Below are 18,867 nucleotides of genomic sequence, written 5' to 3'. Positions count from 1 at the left end.
GTCCCCATTAACCCCCTTCAGGGATCAGGGAATGGGATAATGGAGATTACACACTGCTAGGGGTCTGTCCAATCCTTTGTCTATCCATTTTTGTCCCCCTCCTTGTCTGTCTTGTCCATCTTTGTCCCCCTCCAGAAGATGATGGGCATAAGCCCCACTGTGCCCATAGAGAAGTGTCCTTGTCCCCCCTGTCCCTATTAACCCTCAGCTACCCTTCAGCAATCAGGGAATGGGATGATGGAGATTATACACTGCTAGGGGTCTATCCAATCCTCTGTCTGTCCATCTTTGTCCTGCTCCTTGTCTGTCTGTCCATCTTTGTCCCCCTCCTTGCCTATCTGTCCATCTTTGTGCCTCTCTGTGTCTCTCTGTCCATCTTTGTCCTCTTCCTTGTCTGTCCATCTTTGTCCCCCTCCTTGTCCGTCTGTCCATCTTTGTCCCCCTCCAGAAGATGATGGGCATAAGCCCCACTGTGCCCTGTGAGAACACTCCTTGTCCCCCAAGGTGTCCCTTTGGCTGGCAAGGATGTCTGTAAGATTTCCGTGTCACAACTAAATAAACTATTTAGTGCAATGCAACAGATGCCCCTCAGGGCTGGGGGTCCTGCAGCTTTCAGGGATGGGGGCGAGCAGGGAAAGGAGCTCAGCAGCCCCGGATCCTGCTGCGGGGTGTGGAGCAAGATAAGGCCGTGACTCAGCCTCAGCCTCATCGCTGCTTCTCCTCCTTCCCAGCAAAGCCCCGCCGGCACCTGGGGACCGCGTCTGGGTGTCCGTGCGGACGCGGGGCCAGCGCTGATGTAAACAGCTGCGGCTGCCGATAAACAAGCGGCCCGGAGGGAGCACAAACAGCTCCTCTGTTCTGGCTCCGGGCTCTGCCGCTCCACAGAGCCACCCCAGCCCCGTGCCGGGGGGTGCCACAGGGCTGTCACCCCACCAGCCTGCAGCTGGGCGTGTGTGGGGGTCACAGTCCCGGTTTGGGGGGTCAAAGTGGGGTTTTAGTCCCACTTTGGGTCAGGGACAGTCCATCACACAGAGAGGGCTGTGGCTTCCAGGAAAGGTTTGGATGTCACCTTGTTCCTGGCCATAGTGACAGACTGGGAGCCCCCAGGTGGTGCTGGGGGGTTCCCTGGGGCATTCCCAAGCTGTTTCCCAAGCTGCCCCCACTTGTGCCCAGCTGCTCCTGGCACAGCCCCTGGACCCCCGGCCATGGGTCAGGACCGTCTTGGCAGAGCCAGGGCTGCCCCCACAGTGCGGTGTGAGCGCTGGGTGATGCCCAGGAGGGAATGGGGCACGCTGGGCACTGTGGCCCCCCAGCACCCTCGTTCAGGGTGTGCTGGGGGTGCTGGAGAGTCCCCCAGAGCATGGGCACAGCGTCATTGTCCCAGGGTGGGCATCGTCCTGCTGCCACCCTGAGCCCGCAGCTGGTGGCACCTCCTGGCCCGTGTCTCCCCCAGACTCTGTGGGTGCCCATGAGCAGCTGCCTGGGAAGGTTTGGAAGGATTTTGGCTCTTGCCCTGCCGCATTCCTCAGTGGAGGGAGGAGTGGAGCTGGAGCCTGGTGTGACTCAGCCACAGCCAGGAGCACTGGGGACATGCTGGTCACCCACACGGGGCTGTCACCCCTCTTTGGTCCCTCCTCTGACATGGGCACCCCTCCCTGACCCCAGGCTGGGCTGTATCAGTGCCCCAGGACCCCTGAGCACGTGCTGGGGTGGTGGGAGGTCTCCTGAGAGCCTCTGTGGTCGAGGAGCCCGGGTTATGATAACTCTGAGCAGGGACTTTCTCCGCCGGTGCCGGACACAGCCTGACCCTGCGGTTCCCTCGCTCCCAGCCTGGCTGAATTCCCTGGCCTGCATCAGCCAGGGCTGACCCTGTGGGGAGGGGGCTGCTGCCAGGGGACCCTGAGATCCCACCCTGATGGGAGCTGGGTACGATTTTCCAGTGTCCCCATGGGTGTTCCAGTGTCCCCATGGGTGTTCCAGTGCCCCCATGGATGTTCCAGCTTCCCCATGGATGTTCCAGTGTCCCCATGGATGTTCCAGTGTCCCCATGGACATTCCAGTGTCCCCATTGATGTTTCAGTGTCCCTATGGATGTTCCAGTGTCCCCATGGGTGTTCCAGTGTCCCCATGGGTGTTCCAGTGTCCCCATGGGTGTTCCAGCGTCCCCGTGTGGAGCAGGCAGCACGGGAGGGATGGAAGGAGGAGGGGAAGCAGGAGATTTGCTGTGGGATGAAGGCTCCTCACAACATCCTGAGCCCTCCCCTGGCAGCGGGCTGGGAGGGAAGTGCCTTCCAAGCCACATTCCTCCACTCCTGAAGGAACTGGCTCGGGACCTTCCCACGGGGATTTCCAGCCTGGGCACACATGGCTGCAGCTTGGATCAGGCTGGTGCTGTCCTGGCTCAGCTGCAGCACTCAGGAGACTGCGGGAGATCATCCTGGCCCTCCGGTGAATCACCGGGAAGGAACTGATTAAGACCTTGCAACATTTTCCTGCTGGAAATAACTTTCTCCACAGAGGCAGCCTGAGGCTGGTCCTAGGAGGCAGCTGGGGGGATTGGATGTGTCACAGGTTTTATTATCCCTGCTTTGGGGCTTGCTGGCTGGAAAAAGCCTCCTGAAATGAGGGATTGGTTGGGATGTGCTCTCACTCCCATGGGGGTGGGAAGAGAGGGAATTGCTGAAGGAAGAGAATTGAGGGATGCTCCAGCCTTGGCCACAGTGGAGTTGTGGCTGCAGGGGGTGGTGCTGGTGGCTGCTCCAGTCCCCTTTAGGGACAGGGACAGCCACCCTAAATTTTGCCTCCCCCAGTTCTTCTGGCTACGGCGTGGGCACAGAACAGCTGCCACCTTTGGCTGCTCCAGCCCTTTGGATGTGCCACAGGTTTTATCCCTGCTGGATATGCCACAGATTTTATCCCTGCTAAAAAAGCCTCCCAAAATGAGGGATTGGTTGGGATGTGCTCTCACTCCCACAGGGGGTGGGAAGAGAGGGAATTGCTGGAGCAAGAGAATTGAGGGATGCTCCAGCCTTGGCCACAGTGGAGATGTGGCTGTGTGAGGGTGGTGCTGATGGCTGCTCCAGCCCCCTTTGGAACAGGGACCATCCTGCCCTGCCTTGCTCCAGCCCTGCATCCTCTGTGCTGGTGCCAGCAGATGTGGGCACCTCTGGAGGCCCAGGAAGCTCCACAGCCTTATCCCACCTTCCCCCTTGGCTGGCAGTGCCTGTGGGGGGAGAGGGGCAATTCCTGCACAGCACCAGCATGGTGACAGCGCTGTTCATCCCAGTTTGCAACTGGGAGAGGGACAGCCACCCTAAATTTTACCTCCCCCAGTTTTTCTGGCTGCAGCGTGGGCGTGGAACAGCAGCCACCTCCGTCACCTCTGCCACCAGCCCCATTTCTGCCCCGTGACTCAGGGATTTCGGCAGGTTTAGGAAGGGAGGAGGGGCAAAAGCCACTTCCCTGCCAAAAAAAAAGGAGGCGGATGCTGCTCTCGCCCTCTGTCATGCTTGAAGCGGATTAATATTAACCCGTCCGTCCATACTGCCATCCCTCTGTCCTGCTCTCCTTCTGTCCCTGCCCCACAGCTTGTCCCATGACCCAGCATATGACACTTTTCCTGTCCCTTTAAAGCAGAGGGCAATGAGTGTGTGGGACATGAGCAGCCCGTGGCCCCAGCCGGTGTGAAGGGGCCTCATGTGCTGCCACGGGGTCCCCGTGAGTCACCCTGGTGCTGGCATCACTCACCCTTGTCCCTTGGTGTCCACCCTGGTGTCCTCCCAGCGTGGGAGCTCTGAGGTTCCCAGAATAGCTTGTGATGAAAAATGGGGGTGATGTCTCAGCATTTTGGAGAGGAAGAGGTTATCTGGGGAGGATGGCTAATTTCTCATGCAGAGCCCTCCCTCCCCGACCTGTCACCTTCAGCACCTTCAGACCTTTATCTGCTGCTGTTGCTAAGGCTCACTGAAGGTGACAAGACCTGTGACACTCACGTGCTGGTGCAGATCTGACACTATCTTGGGCTGTCACTGCTGTCCCCAGCTCCAACTGCTTCCCAGCTCTTCCCCATCTCCTCCAGCAGGTCACTGATCCCAACCCTCCACCCTTGGCACCAGCTCTCAGCTCCAAGAAAACCCCTCAGCACTTCTGCAGCCCCAGCAGAGTTTCCGGCCCAGGAGAGAAGATCCTGCAGTCCCTCCATGCTCGGATGTGGTGGCTGTCACCCACACGTGGCCCCGCCATTGTCACCGTCCCCTGCTGCAGCTGCATCCCTCTGTGTGTGTGTGTGTGGAGCAGTTTGCTTTCGGTTTCCCGTCAGTCAGAGTGCTTGGCACTGCCATGGATCACCTCGTGGCCACTAATCACTCCCAGTCGCCTGGAAATAAACAGGCAGCGAAGAGGAAAGTCCCAGAGCTGGGAATGGGGCTTGTTGTGTGGCTCTGCTGGTCCCAAATCCAGCCCCTCACAGATCCCTGTGCACGGATGGGCCCAGGGATCCACCTGCACCTGAGCAAAGGGATCTGCTTGTGCACGTGGGGATCCATCTGAGCTCAAATGGACCCAGCCATGCACACAGGGATCCACCCATGTACACGTGGATCCACCAATGTATACATCAATGTATACATGGATCTGTCCATGCAAACTGGATCTGTCCATGTAAACATGGATCTGTCATGCAAACATGGATCCACCCATGCACACATGGATCTCTCCATGCAAACATGGATCTGCCCATGCACCAGGGATCCATCCATGCAAACATGGATCTGTCTGTGCACACTTGGATCTGTCCATGCAAACATGGATCCATCCATGCACATGTGGATCCATTCATGCAAACAGGGATCTCTCCATGCAAACAGGGATCTCTCCATGCACACATGATCTGTCCATGCAGACATGGATCCACCCATGTACACATGGATCTGTCCCTGCCAACATGGATTTATCTATGCAAACATGGATCTGTCCATGCACACAGGGATCTGTCCCTGTTGCTCACAGGGATCTGTCCATGCAAACATGGATCCATCCATGCCCCCGGATCTGTCTATGCTCATGTGAACCCATCCATGCACAGGATTTGTCCATGTCTGTGCAGATCTATCATGTACACGTATGCAGCTGTCTGTCCATGCACATCCCTGCAGATGCCTCTGCTGGTGCACGTGTGGGTCCATCCGTGCAGATGGATCTGTGCTCACGTGGGCTGATCAATGCTCATGGATCTATCCGTGCACACCCTTGCTGATGCATCCATCCCTGCATGTTCTCATGGGTGTCCATCATATGTGTGTGTGTCTGTGTGTCTGTCTGTGCATCTGTATGTATGTGCATGTGTGTGTGTCTGTCTGTGTGTTTCTGTGTGTGTGTGTGTGTCTCTGTGTGTGTCTGTGTGTCTGTGTATGTCTGTCTGTGTGTCTCTGTGTGTGTGTGTGTCTGTGTGTTTCTCTGTGTGTGTGTGTGTCTGTGTCTGTGTGTGTCTGTGTGTCTGTGTATGTCTGTCTGTGTGTCTCTGTGTGTGTCCCCAGGGACAAGCAAGCACACACATGTGCCAGGCCCAGAGCTCTGTGTTCTGAGAGGTGTCCCTGCCCATCCAGGGGTGTTGTGTGTATGTTCACACGTTCACAAGTGCCCAGGGGTGACCATATACACACACAGGATTGTGTGAGCACACGTGCACGTTCTGTGTGCATGCATGCACAGCTGTGTGTGTGCACACACGTGTGCCAGGCTCAGGGCTGTGTGTGTGCCCATGGCTGTGAGTGCCCGGGGTGACCGTGGCCGTGCAGGGCTGGTGTCTGTCCCGGGCTCATCTGTGCAGATGTGTGTGTGTGCCCAGGTGAGCACACCGTGTGTGTTTGTGGTAACGGGGGCTCACACACGCGGTGCCCCGGGCCGAGCCGAGCCGAGCCGATCCAATTCCGGGAAACCCGAGCCCATCCCATCATAACCGAGCGGTTCCAGCCTGACCCAAACGGCGCCGATCCGAGCCCACCAATGCCGAGTCCAACCCTCTGAACGACCCGCGCGGTTCCGATCGGATCCAGCCCGACCCGCGGGGTTCCGATCGGACCCGAGCGGTGCAGATGGGACCCAGCAGCTCCGGCCGGTGCCGCTCGGTGCCCTCCCGGTGCTGGCCCGGCTCGGGCCCCGCGGGGCCTGGCGGCTGGCCAAGTGCTTTCTCATAAACCACATGCTGCCGCGGCGCTATAAAGGGGAGCGCGGCCGCGGCGGCGGCTCAGCCCGGCCCCGCTCGGCCCCGCCGCTGCCGCTGTCTCGCCCGCTCCGCCCGGCCCCGGTCCCACGGCAGCCCCCATGCCCCGCCTCGGAGCCAAGGTACGGCGGCCCCTCCCGCTCCCCGCGGCCGCGGAGACCCCCCCTCAACCCGGCCCCCGCTGCCACCTGTGCGGGAGCGGCGGCCCCCGGTGTCCCCGTGCCCCCATGGCGGGTCCCCTCCTCCGGGGGTCCCGCTCCCGGCGGGGGATGCTCCAGCCCCGCCTCGGTTGGCGGTGGCAGCCCCGGAGCCGCGGGGCGAAGCGGCGGCTCCAGCCCCGCTTCCCGGTTCCCTGTTCCCGGTTCCCGGTTCCCGCCTGCAGCCCGGTCACCATTCCCAGCGCCGGCGTGGGGAGGCCCCGGTTTCAGCCCCGGCCCCAGCCCCGTCCGCGGCGGGGGGATGCTGCAGCCCCGGCTCCATTACCGGACCTGCGCGATGAGGCTCCAACCCCCAGCCCGGCTCCGGCCCCGTCCCGGCTCCAGCCCCGTCCCCAGCCCCGTTCCCGGCTCCAGCCCCGTCCCCAGCCCCGTTCCCGGCGGGGTGAGGCTCCGTTCAGCCGTGGCCACATCTCGGCGGTGGCCCGGGCGGCATCTTGGAGTTTCACAAGAGGGGAGGAGGATTCCTGGATATCATCCAAGGGAAATTCCCCCCCACCCATCACCCAGGCACCCTCTCCCTGCCGGTGCCCCGGGAGCCGGGGGTGCGCCCCCACCCCAGGGTCCCCGCCGCCCCCTCCTCGGGAGTCCTGGAGCTGGGACAAGCCCCGCTTCTCACCGGGGTCCCGCCACCGATCGGGGCCTCCCCGCTTCTTTGCAGGGGGACTGGGAGGGAAATTTGGGACAAGGCCAGAGCTGCTGCATGGAAAGAGCCCGGCGGGTGCAGCTGGGGGGGTCTGGAGGGTGGGAAGAGGATTTTTGGGGATGGGTGGGTCAGTGTGTCAGATAGGCTCTGGAGAGCCAGGGCGGAGGAGGAGATTTGCAGGAGAGACGGAGAAATGGTGCGGAGAGGGGAGAGGGGTTGGATCGGGAATGTGGAGGTGGCCAAGAGCCACATCCAGGCTTGTGTCACCGGGCCTTGGGAAATTCCCTGCTGACCTGGAGCTCCTAAAAATAGCAGGATGGGGATAGGCTCGGGGTTGGAGGACCACAGTGGGATTATCCTGCTGGACCGTGGCCAAGTCCCGGCTACCACAGAGGTGGTCACGCTGCGGGGTGGTGGAGAGGGGCAGGGGGCTTGGCGCATGTGTGTGGGTTATCCCTGCTTCAAACTCTCCCCGTGTCGTGCTCAGGTGTGCCTGCTCCGCTGCTCCCTGCTGCTGTCCCTCCTCCTCCTCCTGCTCCGCATCCATGAGACGGAGCAGAACAGCTACTGCGAGCAGATCATCACCGAGAGGCACCTGGCCGAGCTGGAGGAGCTGGTGAGTGCCCTGCCGGGGCTGTGCCGTGAGATGGGGGCTCATTTGGGGCCAGACGGGCACGAAGCAGCTCTTTTTTAGTGCTGAAATAAGGAAATGGGGCGATTTTCATTTGCCCTAGTGAAGGGATGGTACCCAGGAGCCGAGCATCCCTGGGCACAAGGGACAAATGGGCACCGGGGGTGACAGATATCGTGCCTTTATCAAGGATGGCCGTGGAAAAGTGACACCAGGAGGAATAAGAGGAGACACAAGCAGGAGCGAGGCCGGGAGGGGGACAGGAGTGAGGCTGGATGGGTGCAGGGGCGCGGGGGAAGCAGCGGAGGGGCCGGCGCTGCGGGCTGCTGCGCTTTTTTGGGCGGCTGCGCAGGGGTTAAGCAGAGGAATCCGGCTGCATTCCTGAGTCCAGCTGCTTGCCTGGAAGCTGGGCTGGCAACGGGGCTGTGGGTGGGTGGCAGGCAGCGAGGGGGGCCCGGCCGGGCGATGGAGCCGGGCGATGGGGCCGGCATCCCGCCCAGCCCGTGGGCCGCTCTGGGCGCTGGCAGCAGCCCCGCAGCACGGCCAGCCCTGCCCCAGCCGATCCAGCTGCCGGGGCCATATCTCTGTCTCCGTGGCCCTTGGCTCACCTCCGAGCGGGGAATCACGCGGATGTTCAGGGGAGAAGCGGGAATCGGGGGCACGCAGGGATTTGCAGGGTTGTCGCAGATTAAATTCTGCCTTGCTGCAAGAGGGGTGTGCGGGCCAGGGACGGGAGCGGCGCCTCCGAGCCCCCGAGAGCTGCTCCGAGCTCGGTGTAACCGCCGTGTCGGGGTTCGCTTCACCTCTTCCTCTTTAACCACCGAGCTGCGGGGCCAGGAGCTTTGCTGTGGGCGAGCTCGGCTTCCTCTGCCCGAGCTCTGTCTGCACAGCACATCCCGGAGCCTTTGCTCTCCGCCCAGGGATTAAAACTGAGTCCGCGGCTGTGGGAGAAAGGGGACGGAGCAGGTTTGAATGGAAGATGTGGTTTTCCTGCCGGGGATTGCAGCCCTCTCCTCGCCGATGGAGGAGCTGGCCCTCGCTCCAGCGCCTGCAGGATAATGGAGCAATTGTTTCCGGGACGGCATCCCAGGCTAGGAGGAGAATTGCCGGCCCGCAATTCTGCCAGCCCTCGCCTTTCCAGCCTGGGATGGCAGCCCGGAGGGAGAACGTTTGGTTCGGGTGGGTTTTTCCTGCCATTGGAAAGGGTCGTGGCATGGGCGGCCAGCAGCGCTGCGGGTGGGACCCCGGCGCTGTGTGATGCCGGGGAATGTGTGACCCTGGTGTCACGGCCACCTCCTGCACCGCACGATGCTCTTTTGCAGCCTGGATTTAGAGGAGAGAGTGGTGCGGGAGAGAGCCGAGGAAAATTAAGCAGGGCTGGGCTCTGCTGTGGCGCTGGCAGGAAGAGGAGGAGGAGGAAGAGAGGCGGGGTGGGAGCAGGCAGGGAAAGGCAGGAGAAGGTCCGTGAATTTGGAAGTACAACATCCTGATGGGAGCAGGAATCCTGAGCTCACTCCTGCCACTGCAACAACCTTAGGAGGAGGAGTGTGGGGTGGGATGGGATGAAGCAGGAATGGGAGCAAAGTCGTCCTAGCTCTGTGCATTTGGGGGTCTCAGGCACCCCATGCCCACAGCATGGCATATCTGTGGCTCAGCACTGTCCCTGGGGATGTGGGTGACATCCTGCTTTGTCCTTCCAGGCTGACACCCAGATGCAGCACCCGGGCAGGGTCTCCTTCAAGTTCATTGACAAGATGCAGTTGGTGAGTGGTTTCTTGCTGGGGACAGCAGGGGACAGGCATTAGGGCTGGCTGGGGCAGGGTGGGAGGTCCCCAGATCCCAAGCCTCCCCTCTCATCTCCCTTTGTAGGAGGGACCCAGCCTGCTAGGCCAGGTGGCTTCCAGGTCCCACTTTGGGAACCCTGTGGGATTGTAGGAAGGCATTTGGGGCCTCTGTGCCTCAGTTTCCCCCAGGCAGAGTGGGACGCCCATCCGGTAACCACTGTCACTTTTTGTCACTGTGTCCTTGCAGAATGACTCCACCTGCTATGTGAAAGCTGCTTTTCCCCTGATGGGCAAGATCCTAGAGAGAACAGAGTTCAAGGAGAATTCACCCAATGCCAAGAAGATGGAGACGGTGCGCAGGATGTACAAAAGCATCGATGACAACATGGACCCCTGCATCAGGGAGGAGGATGATGAGGAGAGAATGGTACGGTGACCCTAGCCTGGTGGGGCTTTGGGCCTGGGTCCTCATCCTGAGGTGCAATGGGATGTGCAGAGCATTCTGGGGTGAAATGGGGTGTCCAGAGCATGCTGGGTGAAATGGGATATCCAGAATGCTGGGATATCCAGAATGCTGGGGTAAAATAGAATTCCAGAGCATTCTGGGGTGAAATGGGCTGTGCAGAGTGTCCTGGGGTGCAATGGGATGTGCAGAGCATTCTGGGGTGAAATGGGCTGTGCAGAGTGTCCTGGGGTGCAATGGCATGTGCAGAGCATCTTGGGGTGAAATGGGGTGTCCAGAGTGCCCTGTTGAAATGAGGTGTCCAGAGTGTTCTGGGGTGCAATGGGATGTGCAGAGCATTCTGAGGTGCAATGGGATGTGCAGAAGGTCCTGCAGTGCAATGGGATGTCCAGAGCATGCTGGGGTAAAATGGAATTCCAAAACATCCTGGGGTGAAATGGGGTGTCCAGAGTGCCCTGGGTTGAAATGAGGTGTCCAGAGTGTCCTGGGGTGCATTGGGATGTCCAGAACATCTTGGGATGAAATGGGATGAACAGAGCATCCTGGGGTGCAATGGGATGTCTAGAGCATCCTGGGGTGCAATGGAACGAGCAGAGCATCTTGGGCTGCAATGGAGTGTCCAGAGCATCTTGGGGTGCAATGGGATGTCCAGAGTGTCCTGGGGTGAAATGGAATGAGCAGAGCATCTTGGGGTGCAATGGGTTGTCCAGAGGATGCTGGGATGCAATGGGATGAGCAGAGCATTCTGAGGTGCAATGGGATGTGCAGAAGGTCCTGCAGTGCAATGGGATGTCCAGAGCATGCTGGGGTAAAAGGGAGTTCCAAAATATCCTGGGGTGAAATGGGGTGTCCAGAACATCCTGGGGTACAATGGGATGTGCAGAGCATCTTGGGCTGCAATGGGATGTCCACAATCTTGGGCTGCAATGGGATGTGCAGAGCATCTTGGGGTGCAATGGGATGAGCAGAGTGTCCTGGGGTGCAATGGGATGAGCAGAGTGTCCTGGGGTGCAATGGGATGAGCAGAGTGTCCTGGGGTGCAATGGGATGAGCAGAGTATTCTGGGGTGCAATGGGACATGCAGAGTGTCCTGGGGTGGGTGTGTGGCAGGGCTGTGGAGCAGAGCAGAGCTGGGCTGTGCATGGACATGGAGCCACGAGGAACCAGCAAGTCCTGCCTTGGGAGCGCTGTGGTATCTGTGGGGGTGACACTGGGCGGTCATGGAGGTGATGCTGAGCCTGGTGCCTCCTCCAGCTCTCACAGATGTGCTTCAAGGAGTTCACTACGTCCCCCTACGAGATGCTGGTGCTGGTGAAGGATTTCTTCCAGGACATCAAGCGCCTGCTGGAGGAACAGGAGACTTTTGCGAAGGATTGCAGCCGAGTCTATCGCAGGGTGTGCCTGGGACCCAAGAAGGCTGGATCCTCACCAGGTGAGATGCCAAGGCTTGGCCTCTGCCCATTAAACCTGTGCCAGTCTGGGGGGCTTGGGCTCACTGCATGGAGCACCTTAAGAGTCGTGTGTCTGTGGGTGTGGCACGTGTCCACCTTGTCCCCTTTCCTGTGTCAGCGAGCTCTGCATCAGTGTCGGGGGAGAAGGGGCTGGCTGCCATTTGAAGGTGGGATTTGGGCTAAATCCTGCTGGAACAAGGCAAGGGAGAGATGTGAGGGGGACCAAGGAGGCATCGGGCTCGATCTCAGAGCATAACAGAGAAATGGAGGGACTGCTGTGCCACCAACACGCTGCATGACCTTGGCTGTGTCACTTCAGCTGCCTCGTGCCTCAGTTTCCCATGGCCAAGCCTTCGGGGCGAGTGTTGCTGCCGGGCTGGAGGAGCCCTGTGTTGCCGTCTGCGCTTCCGCGAGCGCCCGTGCTGTGTTTGCATGGAGGAGATGTCCCAGTGTCACCCCATGTCGGAGCTCTGCCATGTCCTTGTGCCGTGGGGACCTTAAACGTGGCTGTCTGGCTCCTGCAAGTTGCGACTAACGCACTGCCACCAGCTCAGGGGACCCGGTGACTCGGGTTTGCTTCATCCCACCCACTGCTTGTCACCCTCACACTGCTCCTGCCTGTTCCCTGCCTCTCCCATTTTTGAGGGGCTGTTTGACCCGCTTGCCTGGGGCTGCGGGGAGGGACGGGGACAATGCCCCCGACCTCAGATCTGCTGCCTGTGCCCCTCTTGGAGGCTGGTGACCCCAAGGCTGTCTCTTCTCTCTCCTTCTTTCAGGTGTGGGGACAGATCCTGACTGCAATTGCCTGTCCCCTGCCCTCCCTTCTGCCACCCAGCCCTCCCTCTCTGCTGCCGCTGGCAGGGACACGGCACCCGCTAGCACCCGGGTCCCTTCCAGCCTCCTCCATGCCACCCTCGCTGACTTAGAGGCCCCATCTCAGCCCCCCAGTAGCACGGACGGGGGCTCAGGGACCGAGGAGGTCCCGGCTGCCGGGCTAGGTGACACAGCGCTGGCCCCCGGGATGAAGCAGACAGCTCCAGGCAGCAGTGCCGAAGCCCTCCAGGATCCGGCCGGGACCCTGAGCCTGGCGCTGGGTGACATCCCCGTCCTCCGCGGGGATGGAGAGCTGGTGGAGTGGGGCACCGGGCACCTGCCGCAGGATCCAGGCCAGCAGTGGGGAGGCTCCATCCTCCCGGAGCAGCGCGGCGGGCTCAGGACCAGCCCTCCGACAGCATCGCCCGGCGCAGCCCGGATCCGCCCCGCGGCTGCGGTCACACAGCTCCGCTTCTCCAGGATGGCCCCGGAGCTGCGAGCCCCGGGCAGGGACAGGGCCAGGGCGTGGGGCTGGGGGCTCAGCCGGCTGCGGGGCCCCGAGGATGGCGGCGGGGCCGGGCCCAGCTTTGACTCTGCCTTTGTTCTGGGCGCAGAGCAGCGCAGGAAGGAGCCGCCCGCCAGCGAGGGCCGCCAGGAGCCCCTCATCTACATTACGGTGGCCAGTGTGGTGGCCGTCCTGCTGGCCACGGGAGGGCTGCTCTTCTACAAGTATAAATCCAGGGTAAGACCCCACCTCCTCTTCTACAAGTATAAATCCAGGGTAAGATCTTCCCCGGGCACCAAGATTCTCTCCTGCCTCAGTTTCCCCACTTGTCTCCTGGCCAGTGTGGGTTGAGCCCCATTTTCCCCATAATTTTGGGGTAAGACCCCACCTCGTCTCTGCCCCGGGCACCAAGATTCCCTCTTGCCTCATCTTCCCCACTTGTCTCTTGGCTAGTGTGGGTTAAGCCCCATTTCTCCCCATAATTTTGTGACTAGAGGACAAATTTTAATTAATTGGTGGTGTTCAGTGTGATGGGAGGATGTTATTTGGGAGATTTGCCACCCTGCTGCTGCAGCCTCCTCCCCTTCCCCAGGGCTCATTTCCCTCCCTCCACACAGGTCCTGCAGCGGCCGCTGGAGGATGGAGGCTGCGACCCCGAGGAGCCAGAGAGGAGGTGGGTGTGACCTTCATGGGGGGGCTTTGGGGACCCCCACTCTGGGTGACCCTGCCCTAAACCCCCCCATCTTTCTGTCACAGGGCGCTGCAGGGAGCAAGGGAATGTTCAGAGCTGGAGACTCAGGATCTCTGAGGTGAACAGGGGCTGGGTGAGGACAAAATTGTGTTCCCATCGGTGCTGACCTTTCCATGGGCAGGGAAATTCTGGGCGGGAAGACACGGACAGGAGCAGGTCTGCGCCCCGGCGCTGCCAGCATGTGGTTTCGCAGCTCGTTAATCCATTACTGGCACTTTCTTAATATACATAGTATTTTTTCCTGTGGTTTTCGTGTGTTTCTCCCCACGCTGCCCTCCCTGGCAGAGCCCCAGCTCCTGCTCATCTCTCTGCTCCTTTTCCCAGGGCCCCCGGCAGGATGTGAAGCTGCTCGGGGGACGGATGCGGACGGAAGGAGGGTTGGCACGCGCCGGCCTCGCCGCGATCCCACCGTGACGCTGACACTCCCTCTGCCCTCGCCCCGTGCCCGTGGCCAGAGACTGCAAAAAACTCCCTGGCAGGGACAGAAGGATGGGGGGATGTGCCCTGAGTGGGACCCCTGGGCAGCAGGAAGCGAAGAAGGGCTGGAGCCATGCCTGCAGGCTGGTGTGATGCTGCGGTGCTGAGCGGGACCATGGAGTGCTGGATGTGGGTGATGGAGCTGATCCCACTTGAACACGGCCAGAGCTGGATGAAGATGGAAGGAATTGGCTCCCCAAGTCCTCTGGCTCTTCTCCCATCCCAGCAGAGTGGGTTTGGAGCAGCACCCATCACCCCTCTTCACCCTGCCTTTCCTGAGGCTTCAACTGGAGCATCCTGAATTCTGGGGGGACCCCCAGCCCTGACTTGCAACTCAAACCCTCACACTGTGAATATTTAAAGCCCACCCATCCCTGCACGGGGCTGGGTTTGGGGTGACCCTTGGCACCATCCCAGCCCCTCCCCATCCTCCTGTTGTTAGGGCTTATTTTTTATTTTTTAGTAGAGTGGATGAAAGTCTTTATTCTGCACAAGTGTTCTGGGGGGGGCTGTGTGCCCCTCACAGGGTCCTCACCACGAGCTGGCCTCGCTGGGATTCCATTTCTTTGGTGACTGCGCTTTGGAGAAGGGAATGGGGCTGGGAAAGATGGGATCCACGTGGGTGTAAGAGCTGGAACTGTCCCAGCTGGGCACCCTGGGGCTTTGGGAAGAGCCTGGTTTGGGACACACCAGCCCTGGAGATGCCCTAAAATCCAACGGCTCCCTCCAGCCCCGGATGAAGCGTGGCCCCTGCGCTGCTCTGGGAGTTTCAAGCATTATTTTTATATGAAGGATGAAAATATGGACAAACCCAACTGTTTTTAAAGAAAGCATCACTATTAATTAGGGTTTTTTTATATAAATATATATATATGTGTGTGTATTTATGACTGGCAGAAGGAGGGGGTTCCTGGGCGAGGGACTGGTGTAAATCAGGATAAAAGCCCTGATGCAGCAGGAAGTCTGGGGCCAAACTCCTGGTGGTGTAAGTCACCAGTTTACACTGTGGAGGAGCTGCTCCTGGGGGAGAAAACTTGCCTTTACCCATGTTGGATTTATTTTGCCTTTTTTTGTCGTTGTTGTTGTTTGGTTGGGGCTTTTTTGTTGGTTTTGGGATGGGTTTGTTGTTTTTTTTTTTTTTTTATACAATGAAATCCTGAAATATTTTATACAAAGGCATTTAAAAGTCTATTTAAAGAAAATAATGGAAAACAACTTGTATATTTAATATTATTAATAAACAGAGAGGTGTAGTTTGGTGTAAGTGTGGGATGCAAGGGGGGACTGAGCTGTGTCAGCCCTGGGGTCCCTGAGGGGGTGATTGGGGTTGAGTTCTGGTATTTTTACCCTGACCTGCTTCTCTGTGGATGCATGTGGGAGTTCATGGCCACTGGAATGAGGGCAGAGGGATTTATCTGCCCTTCCTGCCCCAGCTCTGCTGGCATTGCTGAGACCTCCAGGCACCAACTCTGGTGCCGGGGCCCTCCAAAATCTGTGTGAACGGTTGGGAAGCAGCTGTTTAAAGCAAACACACTTGAAGCAAAGTTTCCTGGAGCACTTTGCTTCGAGTGACAGTCCTGGAAGAGGCATTTCCTCCCCCCCTGCTGCTCCCCCTGCTTCCCTTCCTTCTTTCCAGGAGCAGGGGAGCCCCACATCGTCCTGCAGCTCCCCCTGCACACATCCAGCATCTCCAGGGGGATGCTTGGGGCTCCCACACCACCTTTAGTCCCTACCAGCCCATGGGGAGTGCAGGGTGAACACCCCCATTGCTCATCCAAGGGGGTGGCAAGGACAGGAGGGGATTTGGGAGCCTTCTGCGAGTGCCAGGGTTGAGCTGCTGCCCTGTTTGCTGACAAACAGGATTCCTCGAGGGGAGCTGACTCAGCCCAGCCCTTCCTCTCCCCAGCAGCAGCCGGGGGTTTCCCAGGTCCACATCCCCTTCCCAGGGAAGTGGGACCTATATATATCCTGCTGGATCCGTGCCACGGTCATTATGGTCACATTTGGGGGGTGTTTGAGGCCAGAGGCTGCTCTTAGGGGTGGGCACCGTGCCCAGATTTGGGGGTGCTGAGGGCAGCGAGTCCCTGGCCTGCTCCAGGATGCTCCAGGGTGATCCAGGGTGCCCCAGGCACCTCCACAGCTGGACAAGAGAAGGTGGCTGGAGCTGGATGATGGGAGCTTGAGGCTGTGGCAGAGCTGGGGGGCAGAGGTGAGAGCATGCCAGGCTGCCTGGCATATTTTATTTTTTCACCGGTCCCCAACCCTTCTGTACCTACACCCCACAGTCCCTCACCCCTGACTTTTCTGGCTGCTCTGTGTGCTGGAAAATGCAGGAAAAAAGCTGAACTCTGTCTCTCTGCCCTCAGGTGCAGGCCAGGAGGGTCCCTCTGCTCCTCATGCTCCCAGCTGGGGCCTTTTCCCCACCCTGTGAGGGGACAGGATGTGATTCCCTGCCCTGGGCACCTTCCACCCCCAGCCCCTTTGATCTGGGGGGCAAAACCTGCTCTCAGCCCCCCACTCAGGAACCCCATGGGGCTCCATCCCTGTCCCTCAGCACTTGTAGGGGAGGGTAGAAAAGAACCCCCCATCCTGGGGCATGGAGGGTGAGGGCACCTGGGGGTCCCTCATGGGGTGGGTTTGGCACTGCAGAAAGGAGCTTTGATGGGATGAGAACAGGGGGTTTGAGGGAAAAGATGGATGGTGGGAGGGGAAAGCATCAGCAAGGACCTGAAGCGTGGGCTGGCATGGAGTGGCACAAACTGTGGTCACCGGTGTCCCCACACCCCTGCTGCTTGTGGCATTGGCAGGGCTGGGACACCTCAGGCTCATCCCGTTGTTCCAAAACCTCCCAAGCACTCGTAGACCCCCCCAGCTGTGCTGAGACCCCCGGCAGGCGCCCCCAGAGAGCTCTGCCCGCCCTGGGAGCGTCCCCAGCGCCACCGCAGAGCTGCTGACGGGGCAGGAGCGGCGGAAAGGCCCCGCGGGCCCGGGGCACGGCGGCTCCGGGACAGGGGTTTGGCCCGGGAACTGCTGCAGGATTTAGGTGCCCAGAGGCCGACTTGTGGCCAGACAAAGTGATTTTGGTTAAAAACCGTTATCTGCTGTTTTCCCCATGGGTTTTAACCCACACGCTGATGTTTTCCCAGCTTGGATTTTAAGGGAACAGCCCCGGGGAAATGAAGGAGGAGCAGGACTCAGGCCTAACCCGTCCTGGCTGCCTGAGGGGCGTTTGGGGATGGGGTCGGGGTGGCCCCCCCGCCTGTCTGTCTGTCTGTCCGGGAATGTCCCCAGAGCCCATGTGCGGACTCTCTGGAGCCCCTCAGTGTCCCTGAACCGGGGACAGGTTGGTTGTGACCCTCCCCGGAATGCAGAGACCGCTGCAGGAGGGTGAAGAGGAGTGCGGGAGGAAGCCCTGGCCAGGCTCAGCACCCCCAAAAAGTGCTCAGCACCCCCACGCCGGGCTGGGGATGTGGGCGGGTGAGTGCGGGGACGCGGTGGCTCCATTCGGCTCGTTAATGGGTAATGAGGGCCGGGAGGGCGCTGCCCTGACCCCGGGCTGGCACCGAGCCGGGACCGCAGGGCCAGCATGGCCAAGCCTACCCGGGGCCAGGGAACCGGCACCGAGGGGGTTAACACAGCTGGGGGTGGGCACACACCTGGCATGGGCACACACACATCTGGGTTGGGCACACACACCTGGGATGTGCACACACCTGGGATGGGCACGCACACACATGGGGATGGGCACACACACACCTGGGATGGGCACACACACATCTGGGTTGGGCACACACACCTGGGATGTGCACATGCCTGGAATGGGCACACACACACCTGGGATGGGCACACACACATCTGGGTTGGGCACACACACCTGGGATGTGCACACGCCTGGAATGGGCACACACACCTGGAATGGGCACGCGCACACCAGGGGTGGGCACACACACACCTGGGGATGGGCACACACACACCTGGGATGGGCACGCACACACCAGGGGTGGGCACACACACCTGGGGATGGGCGCACACACCGGGGGTGGGCACGCACACACCTGGGATGGGCACGCACACACATGGGGATGGGCACACACACACCTGGGATGGGCACACACACACCTGGGATGGGCACACACACACCTGGGATGGGCACACACACACCTGGGGATGGGCACACACACACCTGGGATGGGCACGCACACACCTGGGATGGGCACACACACACCTGGGGATGGGCACACACACACCTGGGGATGGGCACACACACACCTGGGATGGGCACGCACACACCTGGGATGGGCACGCACACACCGGGGATGGGCACACACACCTGGGGATGGGCACACACACCTGGAATGGGCACGCACACACCTGGGATCAGACACACTCCTTGATATTTTGTTTTTTCACTGATTTACTTTTACCCCTGTTTTATTCAAACTGTTTTCCTGATTAATCGTGTTTTTCCTCCTGCTTTATTCTTCCCTCTGAGAAAACACCATTTTTGTTTTTTACCCTGAAAACCCTCATTCTTTAGCTTCAGCTTTTGTTTCCCAACTAATTAACGAATTAATTTATGTAACTTATTTAGTTTCTGAATATATGTAGAAAAAAGTAATATAATTTTTGAATTAAATATATATAATTCAGTTATTCAACGTATAAATTTATGCACATTATATATATGCATGAAATGAGTTTATAATAATTTTGCAGTTCTATAATCACTTATAAATGTAAATGCATATAATTAAGTTAACATATATAATGTATATAACTTATATCTGTCATGAATGAACATCTATAATGTATATCTTATAAATAAATTAACATATTTTTGCGCCTTTATATATAATTAATATTTCATATATATGGCTGCTATTTAATGTATAAAATTAATCTTTATAATTG

The 18,867-nt window shown here is 59.1% G+C and overlaps 1 protein-coding gene across 1 annotated transcript; it reads left to right on the top strand.

The window, feature by feature from the left end:
- The first annotated feature begins 6,242 nt into the window (after positions 1-6,242).
- CSF1 (colony stimulating factor 1) lies at positions 6,243-15,163 on the top strand. The gene is given in 11 exon segments (XM_064733180.1): positions 6,243-6,342; positions 7,569-7,697; positions 9,413-9,475; positions 9,744-9,923; positions 11,214-11,391; positions 12,187-12,517; positions 12,519-12,675; positions 12,678-12,965; positions 13,346-13,401; positions 13,485-13,537; positions 13,804-15,163. Coding segments are annotated over 10 exon segments (1,455 nt in total). The 5' UTR covers positions 6,243-6,321; the 3' UTR covers position 13,537; positions 13,804-15,163.
- Positions 15,164-18,867: the final 3,704 nt, after the last annotated feature.

Source organism: Zonotrichia leucophrys, chromosome 26, assembly GCF_028769735.1.
Source record: "Zonotrichia leucophrys gambelii isolate GWCS_2022_RI chromosome 26, RI_Zleu_2.0, whole genome shotgun sequence".
Taxonomy (NCBI): Eukaryota; Metazoa; Chordata; class Aves; order Passeriformes; family Passerellidae; genus Zonotrichia; species Zonotrichia leucophrys.
The sequence above is the reverse complement of the archived record's forward strand: the minus strand, read 5'-3'. Positions and strand labels throughout refer to the sequence as shown.